We start from the raw sequence: 26876 nt of genomic DNA, 5'->3' as shown, positions 1-26876 counted from the left end.
TCCAACCTTGGGCAACGTTTGTTTCAGCATTCAAGCAAATTGATGATGTTTGCCAGTTAAAATTTTATTCGAGTGAGCAAACTTTTTTCCCCTACTATTCACACATTTGAATTATTTAAAAAGTTCCTCGTACATTGACTCCTTCCAAGGTGAAGATCTTCATTCTTCAAACCTGCTGTAATTGAAAGTTAGTAAACAAATATTGTGTTGTGCAAAAAGGTTCTGTGTAAGCTGTACAACTAAAAGAAATAAAGATTTGTATACTGTAGAAACTCGATTTTCCGATGTGATGGGCAAGCAGTATTTCATTTGGATAATCAATTATTCGGAAAATTGATTAAACGCCATTCCTCTGGGTCTCTGAGTATTTAAAGTCTGCTCACGTTCAAGAGACTACAGCAGCACACAGCGCGCAAGGCCCCCCCCCCCCCCCCCCCCCCCCCCAAAACCACAACCCAGTCCAAACCTGCCCCCAGTTCAACTCTCTTCCCCCACCCCGGTCCACCTCTCTGGGGCATCCGGACTGCACACCAACAATCGGACTGCTGCAGCTGCCTCTGTGGGGACACAGCCACAGCCCCCCACACAACTCTTTTTTTTTTACTAGGAGAAAGTGAGGACTGCAGAGGTGGGGGGGCGGCAGGTGGCGGCAGTGTTCAGGTACACCCCTCTGTAGAACTCCAAGGAAAATGTAGGGAGAGAGGAAGGATGGGCAGTCAGTCATTTTGAGACCGTGCCTGTTTAATCACTGTAAATAAAAGATATGATCACTGTTGAAAACATGTCTTTGCTGTAATGTTTCTATCAGGACCTCAAGATTTCCTTCGAATAATCTGATTTCCGGATAATTGTTGTTCGGAAAATCGAGGTTCCCCGTAGTGCCTTTTGCAGTCTCATGAAATTTCACAAGTAATAAAAGTATGATCACTTACCATATAGGAAACAGCATTCAGCTTATGCACTGTTAAGGCCCCATGATTAGCAATAAGGGAAGAACCAGATGCTGGTTGAAGGCTACATGGTAGCTAGGACATTGGGAGAACTTGCCTGCTCTTGAGTGTTATGCAATCTTCTATGCGTACCTGAGATGGATGACTGAGCCTTGATTTGAACGTATTCCTGAAGGGACTGCAAAATGTGACAACCTGGATTCTATGTACTCATGTCAAGAGAGTCATAGAGATGTACAGCGTGGAAACAGACCCTTCCCTCCAACTCATCCATACCGACCAGATATCCCAATCAAATCTAGTCCCATTTACCTGCAATTGGCCCTTATCCCTCTAAACCTTTCCTATGCATATACCCATCCAGATGAGTTTTTAAATGTTGTAATTTTACCAGCCTCCACCATTTCCTCTGGCAGCTTATCCCATACACGCACCACCTGCTGTGTGAAAACGTTGCCCCTTAGGTCCCTTTTAAATCTTACCTGTCTCTCCCTAAAGCTATGCGCTCTAGTTCTGGACCCCACCCCAGGGAAAAGACCTTCCATCCTATCCTTGCCCCTCGTGATTTTATAAACCTCTAGAAGGTCGCCCTTCAGCCTCTGACGGTTCAGGAAAAACACCCCCAGCCTGTTCAGCCAGTGGAGCTTGAATGTGCAATGTGTAAATCAGTTGACGTAAATTACCTTATTTTATGATTGTAGCAAATGTTTGTAATAAGAACTTTGGATTTTTAGAAAATCATCTAATTAATCACGTAAGCAAGGCATTCGATAAGGTTCCCCATGGTAGGCTCAGCAAGGCATTTGATAAGGTTCCCCATGGTAGGCTCATTCATAAAATCAGGAAATATGGGATACAGGGAGACTTGGCTATCTGGATTCAGAATTGGCTGGCTGACTGAAGGGGGAAGAGTGGTTGTAGATGGAAAGTATTCTGCTTGGAGGTCAGTGTTGAGTGGGGTCCCGCAGGGCTCTGTTCTTGGGCCTCTGCTCTTTGTAGTTTTTATAAATGACTAGGATGAAGAGGTTATGGGGTGAGTTAGTAAGTTTGCAGATGACACAAAGGTTGGAGGTGTCGTCGACAGTATAGAGGGCTACTGCATGCTGCAGCGCTACGTAAACAGGAGGCAGAGCTGAGCTGAGAAATGGCAATGGAGTTCTACCTGGATAAATGCTAAGTGATGTATTTTGGAAGGTCGAACTCGAATGCTGAATATAGGATTCTTGGCAGTGTGGAGGAACGGAGGGATCTGGTTGTGCAAGTACATAGATCCCTCAAAGTTGCCACCCAAGTGGATAGGGTTGTTAAGAAAGCATATGGTGTTTTGGCTTTCACTAACAAGTTGAATAAGCTCGGACATTTTCTCTGTAGAGGAGGAGGAAGAGAGGAGACCTGATCGAGGTGTATAAAATGATGAGAGGAATAGATAGAGTCAATAGACAGAGACTTTTTCCCAGGGCAGGATTGACTGGTACGAGGAGTCATAGTTTGAAGATGTTAGGAGGACGGTATAAAGGAGACTTCAGAGATAGGTTCTTTACGCAGAGAGTTGTGAATGCATTACCAGCTGTGGTGGTGAAAGCAGAGTCACTGGGGACATTTACGCGACTGCTGGACATGTACATGGATAGCAGTGAGTTGAGGGGTGCATAGGTTAAGTTACTATATTTTACGTTAGGATTAAACCTCGGCACGATAGAGTGGGCCAAAGGGCCTGTTCTGTGCTGTACTTTTCTATGTTCTATGTTAATGCTTTAGTTCTGTTTGGTAGCAGTTTGCATAATTTTTAAAAAGTTTTTAGCTTCCAAGATAAAATTGACATGACTATCTGAGGCTTCTATTATGATAGCCAAGCAAATAAATTTCAACCCAAATATTTTTAAACTACAGTTCACACCTGTTATGTGACCACTTATGCATGTATCTGAGGTTAACGCTACTTACGTTGTGATCCAGACATATATTTTCCTTGTAACAGGAAATGCTAAGATTGATATGGAGTTGGGAGGTCATGCTGTGGCTATAGAGGACAATAATTTTGGAATACTGCGTGCAATTCTGGTCTCTCTGTGATCGGAAGGGTAATGTGAAACTTGAAAGAGTTCAGAAAAGATTCACCAGGGTTTTGCCAGGTTGAAGGATTTGAGCTATTGGGAGAGGATGAATAGGTTGGGGCTATTTTCCCTGGAGCTCAGAAGCTGAGGGTTGGCATTACAGAGGTTGGTAAACTCATGAGGGGCATGGATAGGGTTAATAAATAAGGTCTTTTTCTGGGCTGGCGAGTCCAGAACTAGAGGGCATAAATTCAGGGCGAGAGGGGAAAGATTTAAAAGGGACTTAAGGGGCAACTTTTTCATCCAGTGGTATGTGTATGGAATGAGTTGCCAGAGGAAATAGTAGAAGCTGGTACAATTACAACATTTAAAAGGCATCTGGATCGGTGTATGAAGAGAAAGGCTTTATAGGGATATGGGCTGGGTGCTGGCAAATGGGGCTAAGTATATTTTTGGTAACTGGTCAGCATGGATGAGTTGGACCAAAATGGTCTGTTTCCGTGTTGTACCTCTGATTGTTTATGAACTCTTTAATCTCATCATGCTGCTTAATAAAATATCAAAAGCAACTCAAAAGTAATGGGTTCAGGTAAAAGCTGTATTTTGGTCAAATATTTAATGGCCATCAAACTTTTGAAAGAAAGCAATGAATCTTCAGTAATTTGAGGTTTAGGTTGAATTATGTAGAATAAGAATAAAATTTGACTTCAATTTGTCCTGAATTTTAATGAAGCTTTAAAGTTGAATGCATGCATTGTCACCACCTATTGTGGATTGAATTGTTGCTGCACCGTTCACGAGTGCAAAGTAGGAATATTCAAATAGTAATTTTTAAAATTAGTTTCAGCATTTAAAAGCAGCTACTCATTTTAAAACTTAATACACAGAATGACAGAAAAGGTATTCCCCATTTATCAACAAATCTTTCACGTTTATATTTCACACCACATTTTCGGCAGAAATGTAGTGTCAATGTGACTTTTCATGTCGCAGTTTGTTTCGAAAATAAAAATTATCATTACTTAAAACTACAGTTTAAACAACTTTGCATTTTGAGACATAGATAAATGCCTTATTGTTTTATAAAATGCTTTTTTGCCCTTTGCCGTGGTGGGTCAGGGTAGCAAAATTCTTTAAAGCAAAACACTTTTTTAGGCAGCCTTTACAACATAAAGATGTCATTACCGGCATATTTAGAATATAGCTTTTTCAATTTCTAATTGGAGTAAAGGACACATTCTAGAATTAAAGTAAGTGAATTCAAAGTTGTTAATTTGTAAATAGTTTAGCTGAGTACTCTGGTTTTCGGAGTGTGGTTAGCAATAAATATGTTCTATTAATTTATATGCTACAGATGCAAGTCTGCTTAATCTATTGTCAATAGCCAGTAGACTTTTATGCACCAATTCCGAAATAACCCATAGCCTTATTTTAAGTATGATATATTCAAGATACAAGATTATCTACTGTAAATTTCTTGAAAGCTAGTTCATCAGGGATACCAATCTCAATACTTCATTTTAATTTTCAAAAAGGCTATGTTTGGGTCCTAAGGTAAACTTGAGACTAAATTAACTTAATTATTTCAAATATCTCTTTTAAAAACAAGTATGCTGTAATTTCTATTCTTTAATCATTCTTGGGATGTGAGTAACGCTGGGTGGCCAACAAGGGTGCCTGTCCCTTGTTGCCCTTTAGAAGTTGGGGGTGAGCTGTCTTCTTGAACTGCTACATTCCATGTGCTTCTGGTTGACCCATAATACCGTTGGGGAGGTAATTCCAGGATCTTAATTCAGTTACAGTGAGGGAGCTATTTCACTAGTATTTGAAGCAGAATATTCTAGTGCAGATGATGGAAACCTAAAACAAAAAGTGAACTGCTGGAAACACTCAGCATGTCAAGCAGCATCTGTGGACAAGGCAAGGAAGAGCTCAATTTCAGATTAGTTATCTTTGATGAAAGCCCATTGATCTGAAATGTTAGCATTGCCTGCCCCAATAGAGTGCAGCTGATTTTCTGAAGATACTTCAACTTTTCGATCAAGTCCTAATGATCAGGGCAAAAAGAAAACCCATGTTGAATTTTCTGTATTTTATATTGATGGGTACTTGTGTTTTTGTTATCATAAAAAATCATATCAGTTGACAGGTCATCAAGAAAGCATTCCACAAATTGAGATTTTATAGTTCACGCAGCAGTCACTGAAATAATTATTTGGAAAATCTACCTGAGGTCGTTAGCAAACCTGAAGCAGTTTTTCCCGTGTTGGCAGTTGCCCAGCTGATATCCGTTATAGATTTCGAGGCATGCATTGAATTGAGCAAGTACCTAATAAACTCGTTTTGATGACAGTACTGTTTACTTGTATCCAAAGATTGCAAATTTTTTCTCTCTCACTGATTTGTACTTGTAATCTTGGTGTAAGTTGTGTATTTAAAAACATATACATAGTTATGTCTAAAATGTTTGACTTCTCAAATTTTATTTGTTCTAATATATTTTACAATTATCTTTTAACTGTTGACAAAATTGTTCTTGATGTGCTCGAACTATGATTTTTTTTGGCTGTATGTAGCAACTTGAAATTATACAGGACCTTTTATTGTACTAAAATATTTTGAGATACTTTGCAGGGAGTACAGGATGTACACAATTGTTCAAATTCTCAAGCAGAGAAGGATGATTCACAATTTGAAGACTATTGAAGCTGTTTCATATTTATGAAGTTTCTGAATATTTAGCACCAACTTTGGAGGTACTTCACTCTGCTCTGATATGAAAGTCACATCTAGTGGTGTACTAAATGCATTTTCCATCTTTTCTCCCCCCAGGGTGAATCTGTGAAATATTTCCTGGACAACTTGGAAAGATTAGGAGATCCAGTAAGTAACTAATGAGTGAATGCAGATTTTCCTCTAGACCTTAATGTGCAATTTTGAATGGATAAATTTTACTTGGCTCAGTAAAACACGTTATTCTTGTTGATATTATAACCATGCATGGACACACTGTTCAATTATTTCTTTAAAGACAGTGAAGGCTTTAATGTGCAATTAAGAATCAAAATTTAGATGGACAGAAATAAAAAGTAGAAAAATTAATTGTTTTAAATCCAGTTAAGCACTCAGATGGATAAGAATTCATTTAAGTTATAATTTTTTTTATCGGTTTCCTTTTCTGTGCTTAGATTCTTTTCTATTCAAGTATGTGTTTTTAAAGCTGTTAAGATTGGATAAACCATATGTTGTACAGAGGAACTTTGATTTTCTGAAGGGCGTGGGCGGAGAGTATTTTGTTCGGATAATCAAGCGCCGAATAACAGTTTAGGCCAAGCATCGGGACATTGTGATCTTGTTTGGATAATCCAAAATTCAGATAATTGAATGCCGGATAATCGGAGTTCCTTTGTATTACTTCCAGCCTGTCTAGTCACCATTGATTCCCTTTATTCCCTCAAGGAACATGGCTGTCGCTGGCTGTGCCAGCAATTACTTATTGCCCTTGAGAAGGTTCACTGCTGCAGTCAGTGTGTTGGAGGTAGAACTGCAATGCTGTTATGGAGGAAATTCTGTGGTTCTGATCTATCAGCACTGAAGGCACAGCAATGTTTACAAGTCAGAACAGTGAGTGGCTTGGAGAGGAATTTGCAGGTGATGATCCTGTGCATTTGTTGCCCCTGCCCTTCTAGATGGTAGTGATTTGAGGGATTGGAAGGTGTTGTTGAAGGAGTTTTGGTGAATTTTTGCAGAGCATCTCTTAGAGGATTCACTGCTATTGAATATTGGTGGTGCAGGGAGTAGACATTTATGTATGTGGTATCAATCAAGCAGGCTACTTTGTCCTGGATAGTACCAAGCTTCGTGAATGTTGTTGGAGCTGTACTTATCCATGCAATTAGAAAGTATTCCATCACAGTCTTGACTTGTAGGTGGTGGACTGCCTTTGGGAAGTTGGGAGGTGAGTTATTCACTGCTGTATTCCAAGCCTCTGACCTGCTCTTGTAGCCATTATATTTACATAGCTAGTCCAGTTCAGTTTCTGGTCAATGGTAATTCTAGCATTTTGATAGAATGTCAAGGGGCAATGCTTAGCTTATCTCTATTGGAGATGGTTATTGCCTGACTTTGGTGTTGTGAGATTGTCACTTGCCACTTTTCAGCCCAAGCTTGTGTATTGTCTTAGTCTTACTGCATTCAGACGTGAGCTGCTTCATTATGTAAGGAGTTACAAATGGTGCTAAACATTGTACAATCATTGGCAAACATTCCACATCTGACCTTGTGTTAGAGATGAGGTCATTGATGAAGCAGCTGAACATGGTTGGTCCAAGGACACTAGCTTGTGAACTCCTGCAGAGATCTCCTGGAGCTGAGACGTCTTACCTTCAACAACCACAGCCATCTTCCTAAATGTCCGTTATCATTCCAACCAGTCAACAGTTTTCCCCTAGATTCCATTGACTGCAGTTATGCCATGGCTCCTTGATGTGACACTCTGTCAAATGCAGCCTTGAAATCAAGGACAGTTACTCTCTCCTCACCTTTGGAATTCATTTCATTTGTCCATGTTTGAATCATGGCTGTAATGAGGCCAGGAGCTGAGTGGCCCTGGCAGAAGCTAAACTGGGCACGAGAGAGCAGGATAATGCTGCTTGATAGCATTGTTAATGACACTTTTGATCACTTTATTGATCAGAAGTAGAATGATGTGGTGGTAATTGGCTGGTTTGGATTTGTGCTGCTTTTGTGTACGTGACATACTGGGCAACTTTCCACATTGTCAGGTAGATGCCAGTGTTGTAGCTATACTGAAACAACTTAGCTAACGGTTTAGCAAAGTTTGGAGAACAAGTCTTCAGTATTGCTGGAATGTTGTCAGGGCCCATGGCCTTTGCAGTATGCAGTGCCTCCTGATATCACATGAAGTGAATTGAATTGGCTGAAGACTGGCATCTGTGATGCTAGAGACCTTTAGAGGAGGCGGAGATGGATTATCCACTTGACACCTCTGGCTGAAGATAATTGCTAGTACTATCTGCTTTAAGTGCAAGTATCCATTATAAAGTATTTAATAGCAGAGCACTTGGAAAACAGTGATAGTATTAGATGGAGTCAGCATGGATTTATGAGTGGGAAATCATGCTTGACAAATCTATTGAATCTTTTTAGGGATGTAATTTGGAGAGTTGGGAACTAGAGGGTGTGGTTTGCTTTAACTGTCAGAAGGCATTTGATAAAGTCTTACACAAGAGATTATCATGTAAAATGAAAGCATGTGGGATTGAAGTACTTAAATGGGTAGAGAACTCGCAGTATGGTGTGGGTCCTATTTAGCATGCTCAAAGTGCCACACTACACAGTGTAAGGTTGTGATGACAGAACTTTATCTCCACAAGGACTGTGTGGTGGTCACTCTCACTGAGACTTGATAGATGCAACGACGGGCAGGCAGGTGGTGAGGATGAAGTTGAAGTATGTTTTCCTCTCTCGTTTCCTCACCACTTAAGATCAAGTCTAGTAGCAGTGGGCTTTAAGACTGTACCAACTCGATTAGAAGTGCTGCTGCTGAGCCATGCTTGGTAGTTAAGTTTAGAATCCCTCACCCAGAGTACATTCTGTGCTCTTGCTACCCTGCATGTTTCCTTCAACATGAGGAGCACTGATTCATGTCCAGAAACTCTAGCCACTCTCCCCTACATCAGACATCTCTGAAATGACAGCGAGATTACTCAGACCCCTTAGCATCATGATAGCCCACAAACCCACCAACACACTAAAATAGCAGCTCATGAACTTGAAAAACCCTACACCGACAACAAGCAAGACTAAACTCATCTACAAAATACCTTGCAAGAACTGTAACAAACACCACATTGGGAAACAAGCAGAAAACTAGCTACCAGAATAAGTGAACATCACCTAGCCACAAAACAACATGATCCTCTGTTGTAAGGAAGTACACCACTTTGACTGGGACAACACATCCATCCAAGGAGAAGCCAAAGAGGCATGCACAAGAATTCTTAGAAGTATTGCATTCCAACTGGAACTCTATCAACAAATACATTGACTTGGATCCCATTTACCACCCCTGAGAAAAAGAACAGGAAATGTCATCACCATAGGAATGATGTCACCACATGACATAGAAATAGAAAGCGGGCTACACTACCAGTGCTTCATACGGTGGCTCACTAAAGATGTTACCTAGTAGGGTGATGAAATGTCTGAAAACAAACCTTGCAGCACAGTGATCAAGCCTACGTCCAAAATTGTATACTTCAGAGAAAAAAAGTGCAGATACACAGGAATTAATCAAGTTCACCTTTCAGAACAAAAATAGTGTGGTGCTGGAAAAGCACTGCCAGTCAGGCAGCATCTGAGGAGCAGGAGAGTCAAAGTTTTGAGCTTAGGCTTCTTAGCATTCCTGCTCTTCGGCTGCTGCCTGGCCAGCTGGGCTTTTCCAGTGCCACACTTTCTCCATATTAAAATTAGCCCTGCTACCCACCCAATCCATTTATAGCCTGTTTGTTTTTCAAATCCTACGCAGAATAGTGTGTAGTTCTATTAAATGAGATTAGTAGGTTTAGCTGTGAGCTTGCTCTCATTTCAATTTCTTGATGCCATTGAGAGCTGCAATTTTTCTGTCCTGCACCACCATTTCATTCCCTTTATTTTCTTTTCGCTGATTGATATTTTTGTTACTAACAGTTTTAGTGGGCCGTCATCATATTGTGGTATTTTAAAAGTCTCTTCGATTGGGCTGCCTTTCGACAAACTATGTTTGCTTGAAATTAGTTGTTTTCGTATGAACTATTTTGAAGTGTCCAAGTTTTTCCTCTGATGTTGTTCCTTAGTGAGCAAAATCTGATTTTTATTTCCCAATATTAGTAATTTTACATATACATTCCTATTTTCTTGGGACCGATTTTTAGGATCCATTCAGCTTTTTTACACTTGCATGGCTATTGCAGTGTGCTGTTGAAAAATTAATTTCTTAATTCTCACGGAAAATAAATCTGTTTTTTGTTCCTTCTCAACTCATTGGATTTTTCTGAAACTTCTCTTACTCTAATAGCAAGGACCCCATATAACAATTCAGATTAATCTTTCCAGCTTTTAAAAGTTATTTGCGTACGGTTGTGAACATTGCATGTATAAAGATTAAAGGTAACCCTGAAGGAGTTGTGAAGTATCTTAGCGGTGCTTTCTCTGAACTATTCCTCTACAGTGGCTGTTTCAGTTGTTGTACAGAGAGTTCTCATTATTCATAGGAGATATATTTCAGAAATATTCAACAAATAGCAAAAGAATGGCACAGTGACTCAGTGGTTAGTATGGCTGCCTTGCAATGCCAGGAACCCAAGTTTGATCCCAGCTTTGGGAATCTGTCTCCCTGTATCTGCATGGGTTTCCTCCCACAATCCAAATGTGTGCAGATTAGGTGAACTGGCTATGCTAAATTGCCCATAGTGCTCAGGGATGTGAAGATGAGGTGCATTAGTCAGGGGTATATATAAAGTAATATGTTTGAGGAATGGGTCTGGGTGGGATACTCTGAGGGTCAGTGTGGACTTGTTGGGCCAAAACACTATAGGGATTCTGTGAAATTCTATGAAAAGAATGAGAATTGGGGCTTTATTTTGCATAGGCATTAATGAATTTTTGATAACATTCTGAAATAGTGGCACAAGTAAGGAACAACTGAATGAATTCCAAAGTTGGTAGCTAAATAAAATAGAGGTGTACACGCAAAACAAAAATTATTGAGGCAATGAATAATGCAGACGACCCGTATTTGCCTTGTAGGAAGGTAAACGTTAACTTTCAGCAAGTGGAGTATTTTGTCATTAAATGTTTCACAACACATTGCCTGGGATTATAGCTAGGGAAGGGTTGGAGGTGAAAATGACAGTAGGGAGAGAGAACATTTGTCAATCCTTTTGAAATTCGGCTCATTCAAGTAATGATCTTTTACAAATTATGAATGGATAGACCTAAATCTCAGTTCAATAATGATCCACAAGTCAACTACAAATATTCAGTGAGTATTCTGTACACTTTGAATATAGAGAGTTCTTCCTTGCTGTCTTTCATGCCTGCCATCTTCTAAATCAACCAAAAGGAAAAAAATGCAAAAAGGACGTACAAAAATGGTACTATACATTCTCGAGTAAAAGTCAGTCTCATGTAAAAGTTGATCCCTTATTTTTGGCTAGAAAATCTGGAATGTTCCGTATAGCCTGTGTAAAAATGGACCCTAGTTCTTCACAGATAACAGATCAACATTTGAGAGTTAAGATATTATTCTGTGCATAGATGTGCTATTATATGTTTTGATGTACAGTTCACATCAATGTTATGCTACAGACTTCTTAATCAAAAAATGTGCTGGAAAAGCACAGTCGATCAGGCAGCATCCGAGGAGCAGGCAAGTCGATGTCTTGAGCATAAGCTTTTCATCGGGAAGGTGGGGGTTGAGCGGAGGTGGAGCAGACATGTGGGAAGGAAGATGTACAGATAGGACAGTTCAAGAGAGTGGTGCTGAGTTGGAGGGTTGGATCTGGGAAAAAGTGGAGGGACAGGAGATGAGGAAACTGGTGAAATCAACATTGATACCATGTGGTTGGAGGGCCCCAAAGCGGAAGTTGATGTGTTCTTCCTCCAGGTGTAGGGTGGCTAGGATTTGACAGTGGAGGAGGCCCATGGTTTGCAGAGTGAGAGAAGATCCTTAGCAGAATGGGAGGAGAGGGGCACGCACTACACAACCCCACTTCAACTCCCCTCCCACTCTGCCAAGGACATGCAAGTCCTGGGCTACCTCCCACTGCCAAATCCTAGCCACCCCATGCCTGGAGGAAGTTTACCTCATCTTCTGCCTTTGATTCCGTGTGGTTCGAGGATCCAATGTTGATTTCACCAATTTCCTCATCTCCCCTGCCTCCGCCTTATCTCTGATCCAACCCTCCAGTTTGGCACCACCAACTTGAATTGTTGTATCTGTCCATCTTCTTCCCATCTGTCTGTTCCACCTTCCGTCTCACCTATCGCCACCACTCCCCACCTTCATCTACCTATCGCATTCCTAGCTACCTTACCCCCAACCCCCACCCCCTTCCCATTTATCTCTCAGCCCCCTTGGACACCCCTCCACATTCCTGATGAAGAACTTTTGCTCAAAACATTGATTGTCCTGCTCCTCGAATGCTGCCTGACCGGCTGTGATTTTCCAGTGCCACATTTTATACTCTTATCCTCCAGCATCTGCAGTCTTCACTTTGTCTGACAGATTTCTTAAGTTCATTATTGAACAAGTACTATAATTTGTATATTTAGCATGATGGAAAGTTTCACACCATCATTTCCTATATAAGATTGGCCTACTGGTATAGGCATTTACTTGACTATAATTACCATGCAGGAGAAAGCGAGGACTGCAGATGGTGGAGGTCAGAGTTGAGAGTGTGGTGCTGAACAAGCACAGCAGGTCAGGCAGCATCCGAGAAGGAAGGAGAATCAACATTTTTGGGCATAATCCATTCATCAGGAAGGACTGATGGAAGTTGGAAGCTTTGAAAATGTGTTGTGCACAGAAGTATATTCAAGATGTTGTCTGAATGCCAGCTGAGGTAGAGCTATACAGCCCAATCCCACACTTCAACTTCATGGTCTCAAGTATTTCATGTGCACGTGAGATTCAGTATGTACTCCTCCCTCTATCACCCTTTTCAGGCAGAGTTGCAGACCCCCATGACTCTGAGGTGGAAGAGTTTTTATTCTTATTAAAATTACACTTGGTTATTGACACATCTGCTGGTAGTAGATCTTTCTTGTCCATTCTGTGTTTCATATTTATATGCTTCAGTTAAATTTCCCTTGGCCTCCCCTGTTCCAAATAACTCCAACTGTTTCAATCTCTGCTGTTAGGTAAAGTTCCATATTCCCAACAACATTCTTATAAATCATCTTTGTACTCTCTCCAGTGCAATCATAACATCACAATCAGATACTGGCGCCCTGATTATTTTCTCTTTTATCATTCTCTTTTCTAGTATTGAAGCCAGTTGTACTATTGCCAGCCTGGTTAAATCAGAAATTAAACTTCATAGTTCATGTAATTTTGTGTTGCAGATATGGTATAGAGAGAAAATCATAGGCTTCAAATTAGTAATGTTATTAATTATACTGATTTTATAAACTACATTTTTTAAAATTCTGAACTTACACTGGATTTGGTTGCCACCCAAATAATGCATTGTTGGTGCCCTTGGGAAAACTAGTTGCAAAAATGTGTCTTTAGTTCCAATATTCATTGCTTTACAATGTTATGATACAGGCTAATCCATAATCAATTACCTTGTTCCATTTATCAGTGTCTTTGAAGCAGAGTGTTGTCAATACTTGATGAAAAAAACATTTGTTGTTTGGTCATGTTTTGTGGCGAATACCAGTTCAAAAGTGTAAATTGTAATGTGGTTATTAGCACTGATACTTTCTGTTTAGCAGTGTGATTTTTCAGATTGTCTATGCAGTTTGCTCAACATCAGTGACAGTGTAGGTTTATAACTGCAAACTATCTGCAATTGTCATATGCATCCAAGTCACATTCTTGAATTAAGCAACATGAATATGGTCAAAATTTGCACCTGATTTTCATATTTTGTTGGTGCTCGTCTCTGGATTTGCCCTTCTGTGCAAAATAAAGAACATGTACAGCCACTTTAAATGCATAATCACTTCCAGTGGAAATTCTTCCATAATTTAAATTGGAATGCATTCCAAATGCTCAAATTTATCATTTTTGTATATTGTTATGTTGTCAATTCTAGATTCCAGTCAAGTGATTTAAACTGGCTCCAGAGCAGTGTATGTTTATTCGAAATGAAAAATATCGGTTCATTTAAGTAGTTCTCAGCATCCAAATAAATATTTCATGAAATACATATTCAGTTAACTCTGGTAGAAATTAGCTAATACTGGTGTTGCCCGTACTCCAATAACCTGTTAAAACTATTGCATGTATTTGCGTGCGAGTAAGGTTAATGCTCAATGATGTTTGTCCTTCATTTGTCTTTAAAATAAAAGCCACACAAATAACTGATTTTCACTAATGGAAAGGTATGTTAGATTTGAATAACAGCATACTATTTGCAATGTTAGAAGTGCACATTTCCTCATGAGTCTGATCATTTGTTTTGTAACCATGGAAGTTAATCTTATGTGCTTCAAGTTTATACAGAAGCTTTTTTTTTTGTTGTGGAATATGAAATTGGATGTGGCATTGTCTTATTAATTGGGTAATGTCATTTTGATCTGATTACATTGTCAAAATGATTTGCGTAGAGAGAGATTAAAATGTCTGATACTGTAAAGCTGTCCCCCGACTGGTGAGCCTGGATCGTACTCTCAAGCTAAAGGAGTAACCATTTGTGTCTGAGATGACAAATGTCCTCTCTTGAAGGTTTGCTTTTAAAATTCTCTACTCCAGATATTGTGGAGTCTGTTGGATACTGTATATTCATGACTAAGATTGATAGATATTTTAGGCACAAAGAGAATAGAGGGATATTGGGTCAGGCAGAAAAGTGAAGTTGAGGTTGAAAATTATCCATTTGCATATTGGTGGCAAAGTAGTCTCTAGAGACTTCTGTTTCCTACGTTCTTAAAATCTATATGACCATGTTCATATAGATCACACTATTGTGGAAGCCCATTCGTACACCGATTGTTTTATTTTGGAGTAGGTTATGTTTTTAAAACAGACCTCCAGGTGTATGCCTAAATATAGTTGAATATGGTTTATGCCGTATAGCAGCTATTACAAATGTGTGAACAGGAACTGATGGCTGTCTTTTCCTTGACACAGTAAGTTAAAGAGTGTGGGCTGGTTGCAGGTATAGTAGAAAAGTATTGCACAACAAGTTGTCACTTATGAATTTGTATTGTCGTCCCACTTATTGAGTCCCTGATTTTGGCTGTGTCCAGTAAGATATTGGGCAAATATATTTATTTATAGGGATGATAAATAATCCTGGAGTTTTAAAAATTCATTCACTGGTGGGACTTGGGCGTCACTGGTTGGGCCACCAAGTTGTGACCTTGATATCTCTTATGCACATTTTTTCTCAAATGTTACTGATTCATCCTGGAAACCAAAAGTTTTGCATCTTGTACAAAGGCTAAATGCATTGCTTAAACAGATGTTATTGTTGTCCTGTACAGTACAGTTTTACCTCCTTCATCTTTATTCCGGGCCCTGGAGGGAGAGAGAACAATTGCCCATGTGCACAGAGACATGAGTTCGTGGTCATCTCTAGAGTAGCAGTTTCTCAATGAACGATATAGTCATTTTACAGGGAAGAGCATCCAGATAAGGCAACATGTATATTAATTGGGTGATCGTTAGAATCAACGCATATCATAGTGAAGATTAAGCTATCTGCTATTACATAATGAATACTTTTCACCTTGTTAACTGACATTACATACTGAATGTTACTTCGTGTTAAATGGCTCTACATAATGAATGCTTTTCCACCTTGTTAACCCTTGCTTCTAGCACCCCATTGTTAACTGTAAGTCCTTAGCTGATCTGAATCATGCTCAGCTGTACCTCTTATTTCCCAAAACTCTGAACTGAACTTTTTCCCTGCCTGCTTACACCCTATGCACATTCTCACTATAATTTAGAGTCATGGAGGTCTACAACACAGAAAAAGGTCCTTTACTGCACTTTTCAAAAACAATCATGCAATTATTCTAATCCCATTTTTAAGAGCTTGGCCATAGTTTTGTATGCCTTGGCATTACAAGTATCACCTTTCAATATGTCTTAAATATTATGAATATTTCTATCTTTCCTACCCTTGCAGGCACCGAGTTCCAAATTCTCATCACCCTCTGAATGAAAGTATATTTCCTCATATTCCCTCAACCACCTGCCTCTTACCTTAAATAAACTTCCCATGGTTATTGATTCCTTCACCAAGGGAAAAGGTTTCTTTGTATCTACCCTGTCTATGCCCCTTAGAATTTTCTACATTCCAATCATGACCCCCTTGGTCTTTTCTTTAACGAAAACAATTGTAGTCTATCCGATCTCTCTCCATTAACTTTAGACAAGCAAATTCCTAGTAAATCTCCTCTGCATCCCCTCCAGTTAAGTGAAATGGTTCAGAAGCCAAACCTACGCTGAACCCACCTCATCATCAGGTGCAAAAATGTAATACGAAAGAACCTCGATTATCCCGAATACCAATTATCGAAGGAGATCTTGAGGTCCCGATAGAAACATTACATCAAAGACGTGTTTCCAACAGTGATCGTGTCTTCTATTTAAATGATTAAACAGGCACCATTTTCAAATGACTGACTTCCCGCCCTCTCTGTCTCCCCACACTTTTCCTGAAGTTCTACAGAGGGGTGTACCTTAAACCCCACCCCCTTCCCCATATAATCTGACCAACATTGCCCTATACAGGGCAAAGGTGGAACCTGCCAAAAAGTTGCAGTAAAAAGGTTTGTGTGTGTGCACTCTCACGTGAGCCATAAAGGTGGCGGCAGCAGTCTTGTTGGTGTACAGTCCAACCACCCCAGAGAGAGGGCGGGGGCAGTGCTGGATGTGGGGGGGGGGGATGGATGTTGGGCAGGGTCTCTCACACTGTGCTTCTGCTGTCTCCTGAATGGGGAGCTGACTTTAAAAACTCCGAGCCCCAGAGGAAAGGCATTTAATCGAATAGTGCCCGTCCATCTCGTTCGGATAATTGAGGTTCTTCTGTAAAAAGAAACGTCAAAAGTTGGAGAAAATAGGATTACAATTAATTGTGCTAAGCTTAAGGGGAATTAGAAAGGAATGAGGATAGAACGAGCTGGAACGGACTGGGCAAGGAGTACAGAGGCACAGCAGACACATAAACATAAATTAGATCAGGTGTGGAGCACTTGGTTCCTGATTTCTGCTCCACCATTCAGTGAGATTATGGCTGATCTGATTACTCCACAGTCCTGCATATCTGTCTACTTCTGCTTTAAAAATATTTGAAAGTTTCACTTTTTCTGGAAGATTTGCGAAGACCAATGGCCCTCTGTTGGAGGATTGAATTCCCTTTGTCAGTCTTAAATAGGTAATTCCTTATTTTTAAACTATGACCCTCAGTCAAGATTCTCCCATGAGAACAAACCTTTTCACATGTACCTATGTCCTTCAAGATCTTATATTTCAATCAAATTGCCTCCTACTGTCCTAAACTGGAAAGGCTATGAGCGCAGCCTGTCCCCATAGTATTTGCCATAAAGCCCGGGTCCACTCCCAGCGCTCATGCAAACAGTGTTTGAACTGCGCTCAATGGATTTGTCCTTTCTTAAATAAATTGACTAATATTGTACAGAGTACTCCAGATGTGATCTTACCAATGCCCTGTGAAGCATAACTTTTTGTGTTGAATTTTCCTTGTAATAAATGATAACATACTATTAGCTTTCCTCACTATTTGCAATACCTGCTTACTAATGTGATTCACATACTCGACTCAATTCCTCTGTATTTCAGATCTTTGCAACCTCCGTCCATTTACCACTCACCAGATCCCTCACCAACGTAGTTCATTTTTATTCTTGCTGTCAAAATAGTCAATTTCGTATTTCCCCCCATTATACAGCATTTGCTACATCTATTTACTTAACCAATCTATATCCTTTTGCACCCTCCTTGTGCCCTTTTCAGAGCTTATTTTCTTCTCTATCATTGTGTAATCCACAAATATAGCATCATACCTTCTTCCTAACATCCATTTTTATTCTTTATATAAATTGTAAAAGGTGAAGGTCCCAGTATACAGAATATCTAGATTTGGACCCAGTAAGAGTGACAACAGTGATTAAAGTTCCAAGTGAATGATATTTGTCTTAGATTGTAACTCTTAAGTGGTGGTGCACCCAGGCGTTTTCTGCTGTTGTCTTCAAGAAGATGGTGGGTTTTGAAAGGTGCTGTTGAACGTGCATTGGTGAATTGCTGTGGTGGATCTTGTACATAGTGTAGACAGCTACCACTGAGCTGGTGGTATAGGAAATGAAAGTTGAAGCTGCTGAAAGGGATGCTAATCAAATGTGCTGCTTTGTCTGGATGTGTTGAGCTTCTTAATTGTTTTTGGACATCCAGGTAAGTAGAGAGTTTTCCATCACAGTTTTGACTAGCTCCTTGCAGATGCTGGACAAGGTTTAGGTGACAGGCGAGTTAGTTGCTGCAGAATTCCCAATCTCTGACTTCAAAATCAAGTCTCAAATACTTACAGCCACAATATTTATATGATCAGTGGTAGCCTGCAAGATGTTAGTAATGGGGATTCAGCAATGGTAATGCTGAATCTTTTTGGGAGATGGTTTGTTCTTCCTTTATTTGCACTCAACTGCTTCCTGATATGCAGTTAGAAAGCACTTTTATTAATTGGCAGTATTTTAGTTTTGAATTTTGGATACCACTAATCATCTGCTTAGCCTAAAAAGGCCTATTCTGCCAACAAATTTTGTAGGTCCACCATGAACCAATATTGTGAAATTGGCAACAGAAAGTAGTTGGTGTACAAATTCCTTTACTGACCCCTCAAATTCCAAATGGAAACATCAGGATTAAAGTGTCTGGCAGTGTTTCTTTGTGGGTCAGTGAAGCTCTTATGATTACTTTTAATTGCTGAGAGTTGTTATTGACACATGCTTTCTTGTCATTACACAGGTTGTTCTTAAACAAATTGGAAATCCTTTTGATTAAGTAGTTGTTGTCCTCATTCTCAGATTCTCTTATTTAAATATTGCAAGAAATTATGAAATTTTATATGTACAGATTCAAATAAAACAAGTGACAACTAAAATTGAAAATCCTGCATGAATTTTTACAAGCATGATTCCCAAGTAAAAGTAATACAAATAAAGATTTTACCTATTGCTTCTCTTTTCCCCAAAATAATATAATGGTTCTTAACTGTTTTTGAAGTAACTATCATGAACTATTAGGTTTGATACTGTGAGGCTGGTGTTGCCAGTGTACTACTACTCCTTGAGTGCATGAATGCATTTGTAACGTCTTCACCTTGCTGTCACCTTTCTCAGAGTACAAGGTTTGTTGATCAAAGTTAATTAGAAGGATGGCATGGTCAGCCATGGATTGTCTGTGGTTCTTCGTACAGAAATATTCTGTTACAATCAGTTCTTTTTAAAAAAAAATAAAACTAGTGTAGCTGCTTTTAACAAAAAACTGGTTCATCAGCTGAAGGTACGAGATGCCTGAAAATTCCTAGTTTTCCAAGAATCTTATCGGTTTTATATATTCATGTGAGCTACATTCACTGAACAGGGACAATGGTATGCCATAAAATATAGTACTCAATTTATCACTCTAAGATGTACATTGGCATTTTTAATGTTGTTATCTTGAGATATTCAGTGCATTGATGTAGTTATTAGTTTCTGTTTAAAACTGAATCATGTGGACTCGGTATTAATCAGCTCTGATTTCTTCTTTAGGAATATCTTCCAACACAACAGGACATTCTACTAGCACGAAGACCTACAAAGGGAATACATGAATACGACTTTGAAATAAAAAATGTGCCCTTCAAGATGGTAGATGTGGGAGGACAAAGGTCAGAACGAAGGCGTTGGTTTGAATGCTTTGATGGGGTGACGTCCATTCTGTTCTTGGTGTCTTCGAGTGAGTTTGACCAGGTGCTTATGGAGGACCGGCAGACTAATCGCCTGAGTGAGTCCCTAAACATCTTTGAAACAATAGTCAACAACAGGGTCTTTAGCAATGTCTCCATAATTCTTTTCCTTAACAAGACGGACTTGTTGGAGGAGAAGGTCAAAACTGTTAGCATCAAGGACTACTTTCCTCAATATGAAGGAAACCCCCATGAGCTCTCTGATGTCCAGCAGTTCCTGGTGCAGTGCTTTCGTGACAAACGTCGAGATCAGCAGCACAAACCACTCTACCATCACTTCACCACCGCCATTAATACCGAAAACATTCGTCTTGTCTTCCGTGATGTCAAGGACACTATCCTCCATGATAACCTTAAGCAGCTGATGCTCCAGTGACATCCAGTTACTTGTCACTTCTAGTGTCTGGCACTGACAGCAGCTTACACCAGAGTGATTAAGGTTACAGTTGCTTCAAAAACTTAAGGCAGCTGCTGTAAACTGCTCAACTGAAGAATGCCAAATTTAATTTTCAGACCTGGTCTTTCAATTGCTTTTGTTCCAGTTGAGTGTTGCTGAGGGTATTCTAATCAAGTGTACTCTTAGGCAACCTGACAAGGTTTACGATTTTGTTTCTTCAAAAATGAAGATATGTGAAACATTGCCAGATAGTGCAAAGCTGTGGTGTTGAATGTGGAAATTGTCTTGTTAATATCTGCTCTCTGCCTCTTTCTCTTTCTCCCTGACCCCCAAACAAAAAGGGCTGTTACAAAGCAAAGTGATTATTTATTCCAAAAAAAATTTGTGTATGTTACAGAAGCAGGTTAATGATGTTTTGTTCATGAAGAATCCATTTGGGAGTGAAATTTGCTGTTGTTGTATTCAAATGGTTTTCGTGGCTTCTCAAAAATGTTTAAAATTTTGCTATTCGGCCTATTATTGATAAATGCATCAGTCAAAGAGTGGTACATATGTAACCTATAGAAATGTGAAGCAGTCACAGTTTGCCCAAGTTAGGGTTGTGAATATTGGATTTAGTATTTGAAACCACTCCCAAATGGAGGTTTTGCAAAACTCATACGGTATTTATGTAACATTTGCGATGTATACATATATTTTGTCAAAATTGTACAGAAATGCCAAATTTTACAGAATTGCTTCAATTGTTTGGAGTCTGGGCCGAGTGTAAAAGACACTTTTGACTGAATGGCACAGGTACAAATACCTTATCACCTGTCAAATCCTACTAAACCAATACTCTGAATTGTTATACAGTATGACTATACGCTTACTAAATATTGTTCATTGGCCACTTAATGAAAGATTTTGACTTCAGTTAGATATCTATTAAAGCATGATTTACAGCTTCAGCACAAGCACCACTAAACTAATATTGAGGAATGAGGGCTATTTTATAAATTGAATTCAGGAGTTTTTTTTCAATGCAATTTATAGTTGAAGAAGTTTTCTTGGTATTGAAGCATTTGATATACTCTATGGCTGAAATAATCCTGCTGTTTCATTAAAATATTAATGACATGATTCCTAAATTTGTGATGCAATCTAAGATTTTTTTTTTGAAAATGAGATATAGAAAATTGATTTTCACTTTATAAACAGTTGTAACTTCAAAATACATTATTTTGCAGTGTAAATCATGGATAAACCAGTTTTTAAACAGTTGAACTTTTATAATTTGTCCTATTTGAATTTAGAGCTTAGAATTCACTAATTTATCTGCAAACCTCTTTTCTGTTGGTCAGTAATTACTAACAGAAGCCTTATTAAATCTTTCATACTTGCCAAAATGCAAAAACGTTCTCTTTTTTGAATACTACTTTTTACAAGTTAGTATTAATAGTTGCCATACATATGTAGTGATGAATTGCTTAAAAACCTTTGAATAATTTTATAAATTTACAAATTTTGTTACAATGTTCTTTATGCCATATTTAATATTGGTATTTTTACAGACTTCATAATGCATAATATTTGATTCATGTCACTGTGGCAGGTACAGCTCTCTGAAGTCAGTTCCACCCAGATTGTGTCATTGTGAAGACTAGCCATACCTGAGTTAAATAGAAATTCGGAATGTGAAGTTAAAACAGGAAATTCATGGAACTACACAGCAAGTCAGGCAATATCTGCAGTCAACATTTTAAATTGATAGCCTTTGTAATAAAAAGTTATTACTGTAACCCAAAATATATAACTTTTTTTCGCCACAATAAGTATTTCCAGAAAGTTTATTTTTAATTCAGATATCCAACATGAGCAGCAGTTGTGTTTTTGTAGCAGAATTTGGAGCTAGCTGAATCATTTTAGTTGTCAGCTGTATGATGAGAAGCAAAGAGAAAACTTGTTGATTTGCCGGATGTCAGACCCTAAATTAACTTCCTAAAATGTTCCCTTTTTTGTTGTTGGGGGGTGGAGGGAAGAATCCTTTGGAATTAATTTGTCTGTTAACGAAAAATTATACACAAACTGAAGACAATTTATTCTTGCTCGTCTTGAACTTGCAATTGCTTCCAAGCCTCGACCAAGATAGAAGTAGCTCAATATTTACAGAATTTTGTCAAACATTTTGTTCATTAAAAAAGCAATATATTCTAATTAATGCTCTAAATGACGGTTTACAGTGAAGAGAATGTTTTAAGATGTCTAGATCCTGGAGGAAATGTTGCTTTATTTCTATTTTGAAGTATTTTGTTGCGGCATAGTCCATAGACCTTAATGCAATGTACTGTGAAGTATTAGGTGGTTGAGACTGGAGTAACTGTATCACGATCTGAGAGGTTATCAAACTGCATTTTATGATATTGTGCTAAAATTTACTGTGCCTACTATGCAGCAACTTCAAATAATTTTTAATCAACATATTTGGACACACATCTCGTGCAAATTGGACTTGAACCTGGTTGACAAGAATGCAAGAGTCTTAATTTTCCACCAATTATTGCAAATGTGTGGAAGGAGACTATAGTGTTTCATCTGTCTGGTCTTAAGGCCTCATAAAATAGCCACATTTGTGCCATTAACCAAATGCATCAATCCTTAAATTGAGCAGTTAATAAGTATTAAAATACTGAATTTGCTGTAGCTTTTCTGAAGAATCTAGTGTTATGTATGTTCTTTCATAATCTACTTTCCTTTTCATTTCACCTTTTTGAAGGCTTGTATTGGGCCAGTTTCTCTGATATTTACTCCCAGTGACCACTTTTTTGTTTGTTAATCTGAAGAAAAAAGTACACAGTGCAATGCCTTAGTACCTGAGCTGGATACTCTTCTCACATCCTCATGTACGCTTACACCAGTGTTTCAAGTTTACATTGAAGTACTGAAGGGTTGGGATCCAATCCATTTGTATCTTTCATGATGTTTCCCTACCTTTTTGTGGGATGTCATGTTCAGTTATAGCATCTTCCATTAAGATTACCTACTCAGGACTCTGAACACTGTGGAAAAACAACTTGTTACGCTGGTGCCACCCATTGTTGAGGCCAGCAACAATAATTTGACTGTTAAAATGTTTACTGTCCTCAGTAAACAAGTATCATTTGTTCATTTTGAGAGACATTGTACAGTGAGATACTTAATGTCCTTCAATATTTTTCTGTCTTAAGGTTGCAAAATATTTGCAGATGAACTTGTTGTCACAAGTTTGTGAAAGAATTATCGTTGAGACCAGCAACAATAATTTGACTGTTAAAATATTTACTGTCTTCAATAAGCAAGTATCATTTGTTCATTTTGAGAGACATTGTACAGTGAGATACTTAATGTCCTTCAATATTTTTCTGTTCTTTAGGTTGCAAAATATTTGAAGATGAACTTGTACTCACAAGTTTGTGAAAGAATTTCCTTCTAAGTAGAATTAATAATTTGTATACGAAACTAAGCTTTATCTCCTAAAGGCCAGTGTAGTAGTTATCATGTGCAGTTCATTTTATTGCATTACTGTATCGTGCTGCCATGCTAAACCATGTGAAAACTACAAAAGGATTCCTCCAACTCTGCACAAATAACTTAGTTGGCAGTTCAGTTTCAGACAAAAAAAGCACTGTGCTCCTTCATTTTTGTAATGTGATCCAAATTGCAACAAGTTCTGGTAAAGCCAATGTGGTAGCAGTAGCTGGTGCCAGTTAGCAATTGCTTAATGTGTTGAATGGAATCATGACACTCAAACTTCCCTATTTTTCTCTTTGCAAACCTGCAAGTGCTTCAACTAAGGACATCTAATTTAATACAGAAGTGGAAAATCTTCCTGGTGGAATTTTGAGTTTCACATCCAACATATTCTGTTTGCTTGTTTGTTCTGCAGGTAGTCTGCCAGAAACTGAGGATTAAAACCAGTCACCCCTTGCATACCAATTTGCATCTTCTATTGTCTATTGTTTTTCACACAAGTCCACCATTTTCTTCAATGAAGCCACTGAATTCATTCCTGCATCCTCACTTTGCAGAATAGATATTTAGTTCCACATTCTTATGAAACTGTAGCAGAGTTTAACTTGTTTGAAAACAAGAGTATTTAGAATTTTTTTATGTTTAATTTGCTGTACTTTGAAAACATTTCAGAGTCTCCTCTGGTCACAACGATCCTTTTTAGCCCTTTGAATATTTCAAGCATTTTCTATAGCTTCCCTTTGAATTGTTATTACTTATTTCTTTTATGACTTTCAAGATCACTCTAATGAGATGAGTCGTTAAGTTTGTAGCTCTAAAGTGATTGTGTTCCATTGCTTCAGTTTTATTGGCTAACTTAAGTGTCTCAAGTCGTTTGGAATGTATCTTTTGGCATATGTTTGATCAAAGATTTTTGTTAACACCTTATATTTCTGTTTCTCCAATGGCTTTTGTATATGCTGTTATTAATTCACTCTCTGGAACTTTTGTTGTACTCATCAATTTCAAAACATTCTTTCCCTTTGTCACAATGTTTGGTACTTCATTTGTCTGTAAACCCCATTAGTTTGGATCATCATAAATTGACTTGTGTACATCCTGACCTTATTTCTTCCAACACAACCCACTCAAATAATATTTTACTATCGTTGTCTTTCATGCACCTTGCCCTCATAATCTAGTCAAACCATTTCTCTTTAGTCAGTTGACAGGTGTTTTTTTTCAGTTTCATCATACTCTGGTATATTCTTTCCCTTTCTATTTCAATTCTGTTTCTATTCTTTTATTCATCTCTCATTTGTCACTCTCTCCTTGTGTCATTTTCTTTACTATTTTAGCAATACTTTCTTTATGTCCATGCTTTTCCATTTGATTTCTTGTTCTGAGTCACCTGTCTGTTCTGTTTCTGATCAGATACTGATGGTCAACAAGTGAATGTTGTTAATTGTTTTGCCAAATTTATGTTTATCTAGCCTGAACCTAATTTTCACATATCTATGTAGACTTGCTTCACTGTCATTTTAAAGAATTCAAAATAACTTTAGGGAGTGTTCTTTCTTATTTGGTTTATTTTTATAGGTCCCAATTGTGTTTGCATGAAATATTGAATGAAATGCACTTTTCAGTAAACCTAAGAGGTTAGAAAACATTTTTTTCATTTTAATGTACCAATATGTTAGTTATATAAACCACAGCAATCTTAAACCTAAAATCTAATCATGATTAGAATTATTTTCTAGAGGTTGTTACTGTTTCCACAAATAAAACCAAAATACTGGAAATATTCGGCAGGTCAGATATTATTTGTGGAGCAAGAAACAGAGCTAGTGTTGCAGGTCAGTTCCCTTAAGTTCCATATGTCTGCCTGCTGAGTATTTCCAGCATTTTCTGCTTTTATTTCTGATTGTCAGAATCTGCAGTATTTTGTTTTTGTACTATGTACCAGGACTGGGTTCAACTAATGAGAACAGTTGCTTGCTATATGATGTAATGCCTTTTTCTTTTTGCATTATTTAAAATCAAACTTTTCATTTTCTATCTTTAGTGGTGCAGTGCCAGTATATTCCAAAGTTTTGCAAAAGTACTGTTTCCATTTTCATATGCTGGCAATAGCAAATGGGCCTGTTGTGTATCAGTAATATTTGGGAAGTTGTGTGTACACAAATTGATGTCTATCAGTCAGTAATGAAACAGCTCTGTACCAGCTTTAGCAGTGTTGTATTTATACTGCACAGGTTCTATCAGTGAAAATTTGTTGAGTGAAACAGCGAACACATTGTGGTATCTGCAACTCATAACTACTGTAATATAGTTAGGTTACAATTATGTTTTAAACTGTTCCTTTGTCAAGGGCTATAGATTTTACTTCATGTATAGAGATGCTGTATTAGGTCATTTGGGCTATAATAATACAAATATTAACATAGAAATGTTGCACCTTGGCAAGGACAAAACAAACTGACGACTTAAAGTTTTATTTCATAAATCACAACACCTGAATGGAAAATGATATCGGTAGCTAACTTTGCATACAGAATCCTGTTGTGCATTGTAAGAGCAGGTGTATCTGCAAACTAAACGTCACAAAAATTATTTTCCCTTCAGTGAATATGAAGTACAACAGAACATTGAGCTACAAATATCTGTTTACCATACCCTGACATAACAAATCTGTTGTATGAGTTCATACATTATAATGTTTCTTTGGAGTGGAATTCTGATATACAAGTGACAGCATATGAATATGCTTATAAATGTTGGTTTGCAGGTTAATGTGAGCTAAAATTAATCTGAGCTATGAAGTTACTGAAACTTGTGCACTGCACAATTTTTTACTTGTTTTTAATTCAGTGGGATGACATTCTGTTGGTCTGCAGGATTTTGTTTCACTTTTCTCTATAGATATTGCTCTTGAGAGTTCTGACTTTTGCTGAGGTACTATTTTGTGGATGCCAATAGCCTTCCAGTACCAGGCCTTTATAATCGTGTGTAAGTATACATGCGTTGCAGACTATTCTGTGGATGCATCATGACCAAATTAGACATCTTCTGCAGATGTGATTCCAGAGTTGTGATCACTTAGTTTGTAAAATTCATGCAAAAATTTATTGAAAATGATCAGGAAAATTTTAATCTATTTAATTAGCATGCCTGTCTTTTTCTGCACTGAGCTTGGTCAGGAGATTTTAAAAATTGAGAAAATTGCAAAACAAGATCTTGATTCTTAAAGGGCTTAGTATTTACCCCCTGTCTTTGCTTCTCCAATCACCAACCC

The 26876-nt window shown here is 38.2% G+C and overlaps 1 protein-coding gene across 1 annotated transcript in view; it reads left to right on the top strand.

Annotated features, from left to right (window-relative positions):
- The window catches only part of gna13a (guanine nucleotide binding protein (G protein), alpha 13a), a 50892-nt gene extending 29711 nt beyond the window's left edge, over positions 1-21181 (top strand). Inside the window, exons 2-3 of the mRNA XM_060844902.1 lie at positions 5837-5887; positions 19520-21181. Of these exons, the coding sequence (XP_060700885.1) occupies positions 5837-5887; positions 19520-20092 (624 nt within the window). The 3' untranslated portion in view covers positions 20093-21181. The remainder of the gene's footprint in view (positions 1-5836; positions 5888-19519) is intronic.
- Positions 21182-26876: the final 5695 nt, after the last annotated feature.

The sequence above is a fragment of the Hemiscyllium ocellatum genome, chromosome 25 (assembly GCF_020745735.1).
Source record: "Hemiscyllium ocellatum isolate sHemOce1 chromosome 25, sHemOce1.pat.X.cur, whole genome shotgun sequence".
Taxonomy (NCBI): Eukaryota; Metazoa; Chordata; class Chondrichthyes; order Orectolobiformes; family Hemiscylliidae; genus Hemiscyllium; species Hemiscyllium ocellatum.
The sequence above is the reverse complement of the archived record's forward strand: the minus strand, read 5'-3'. Positions and strand labels throughout refer to the sequence as shown.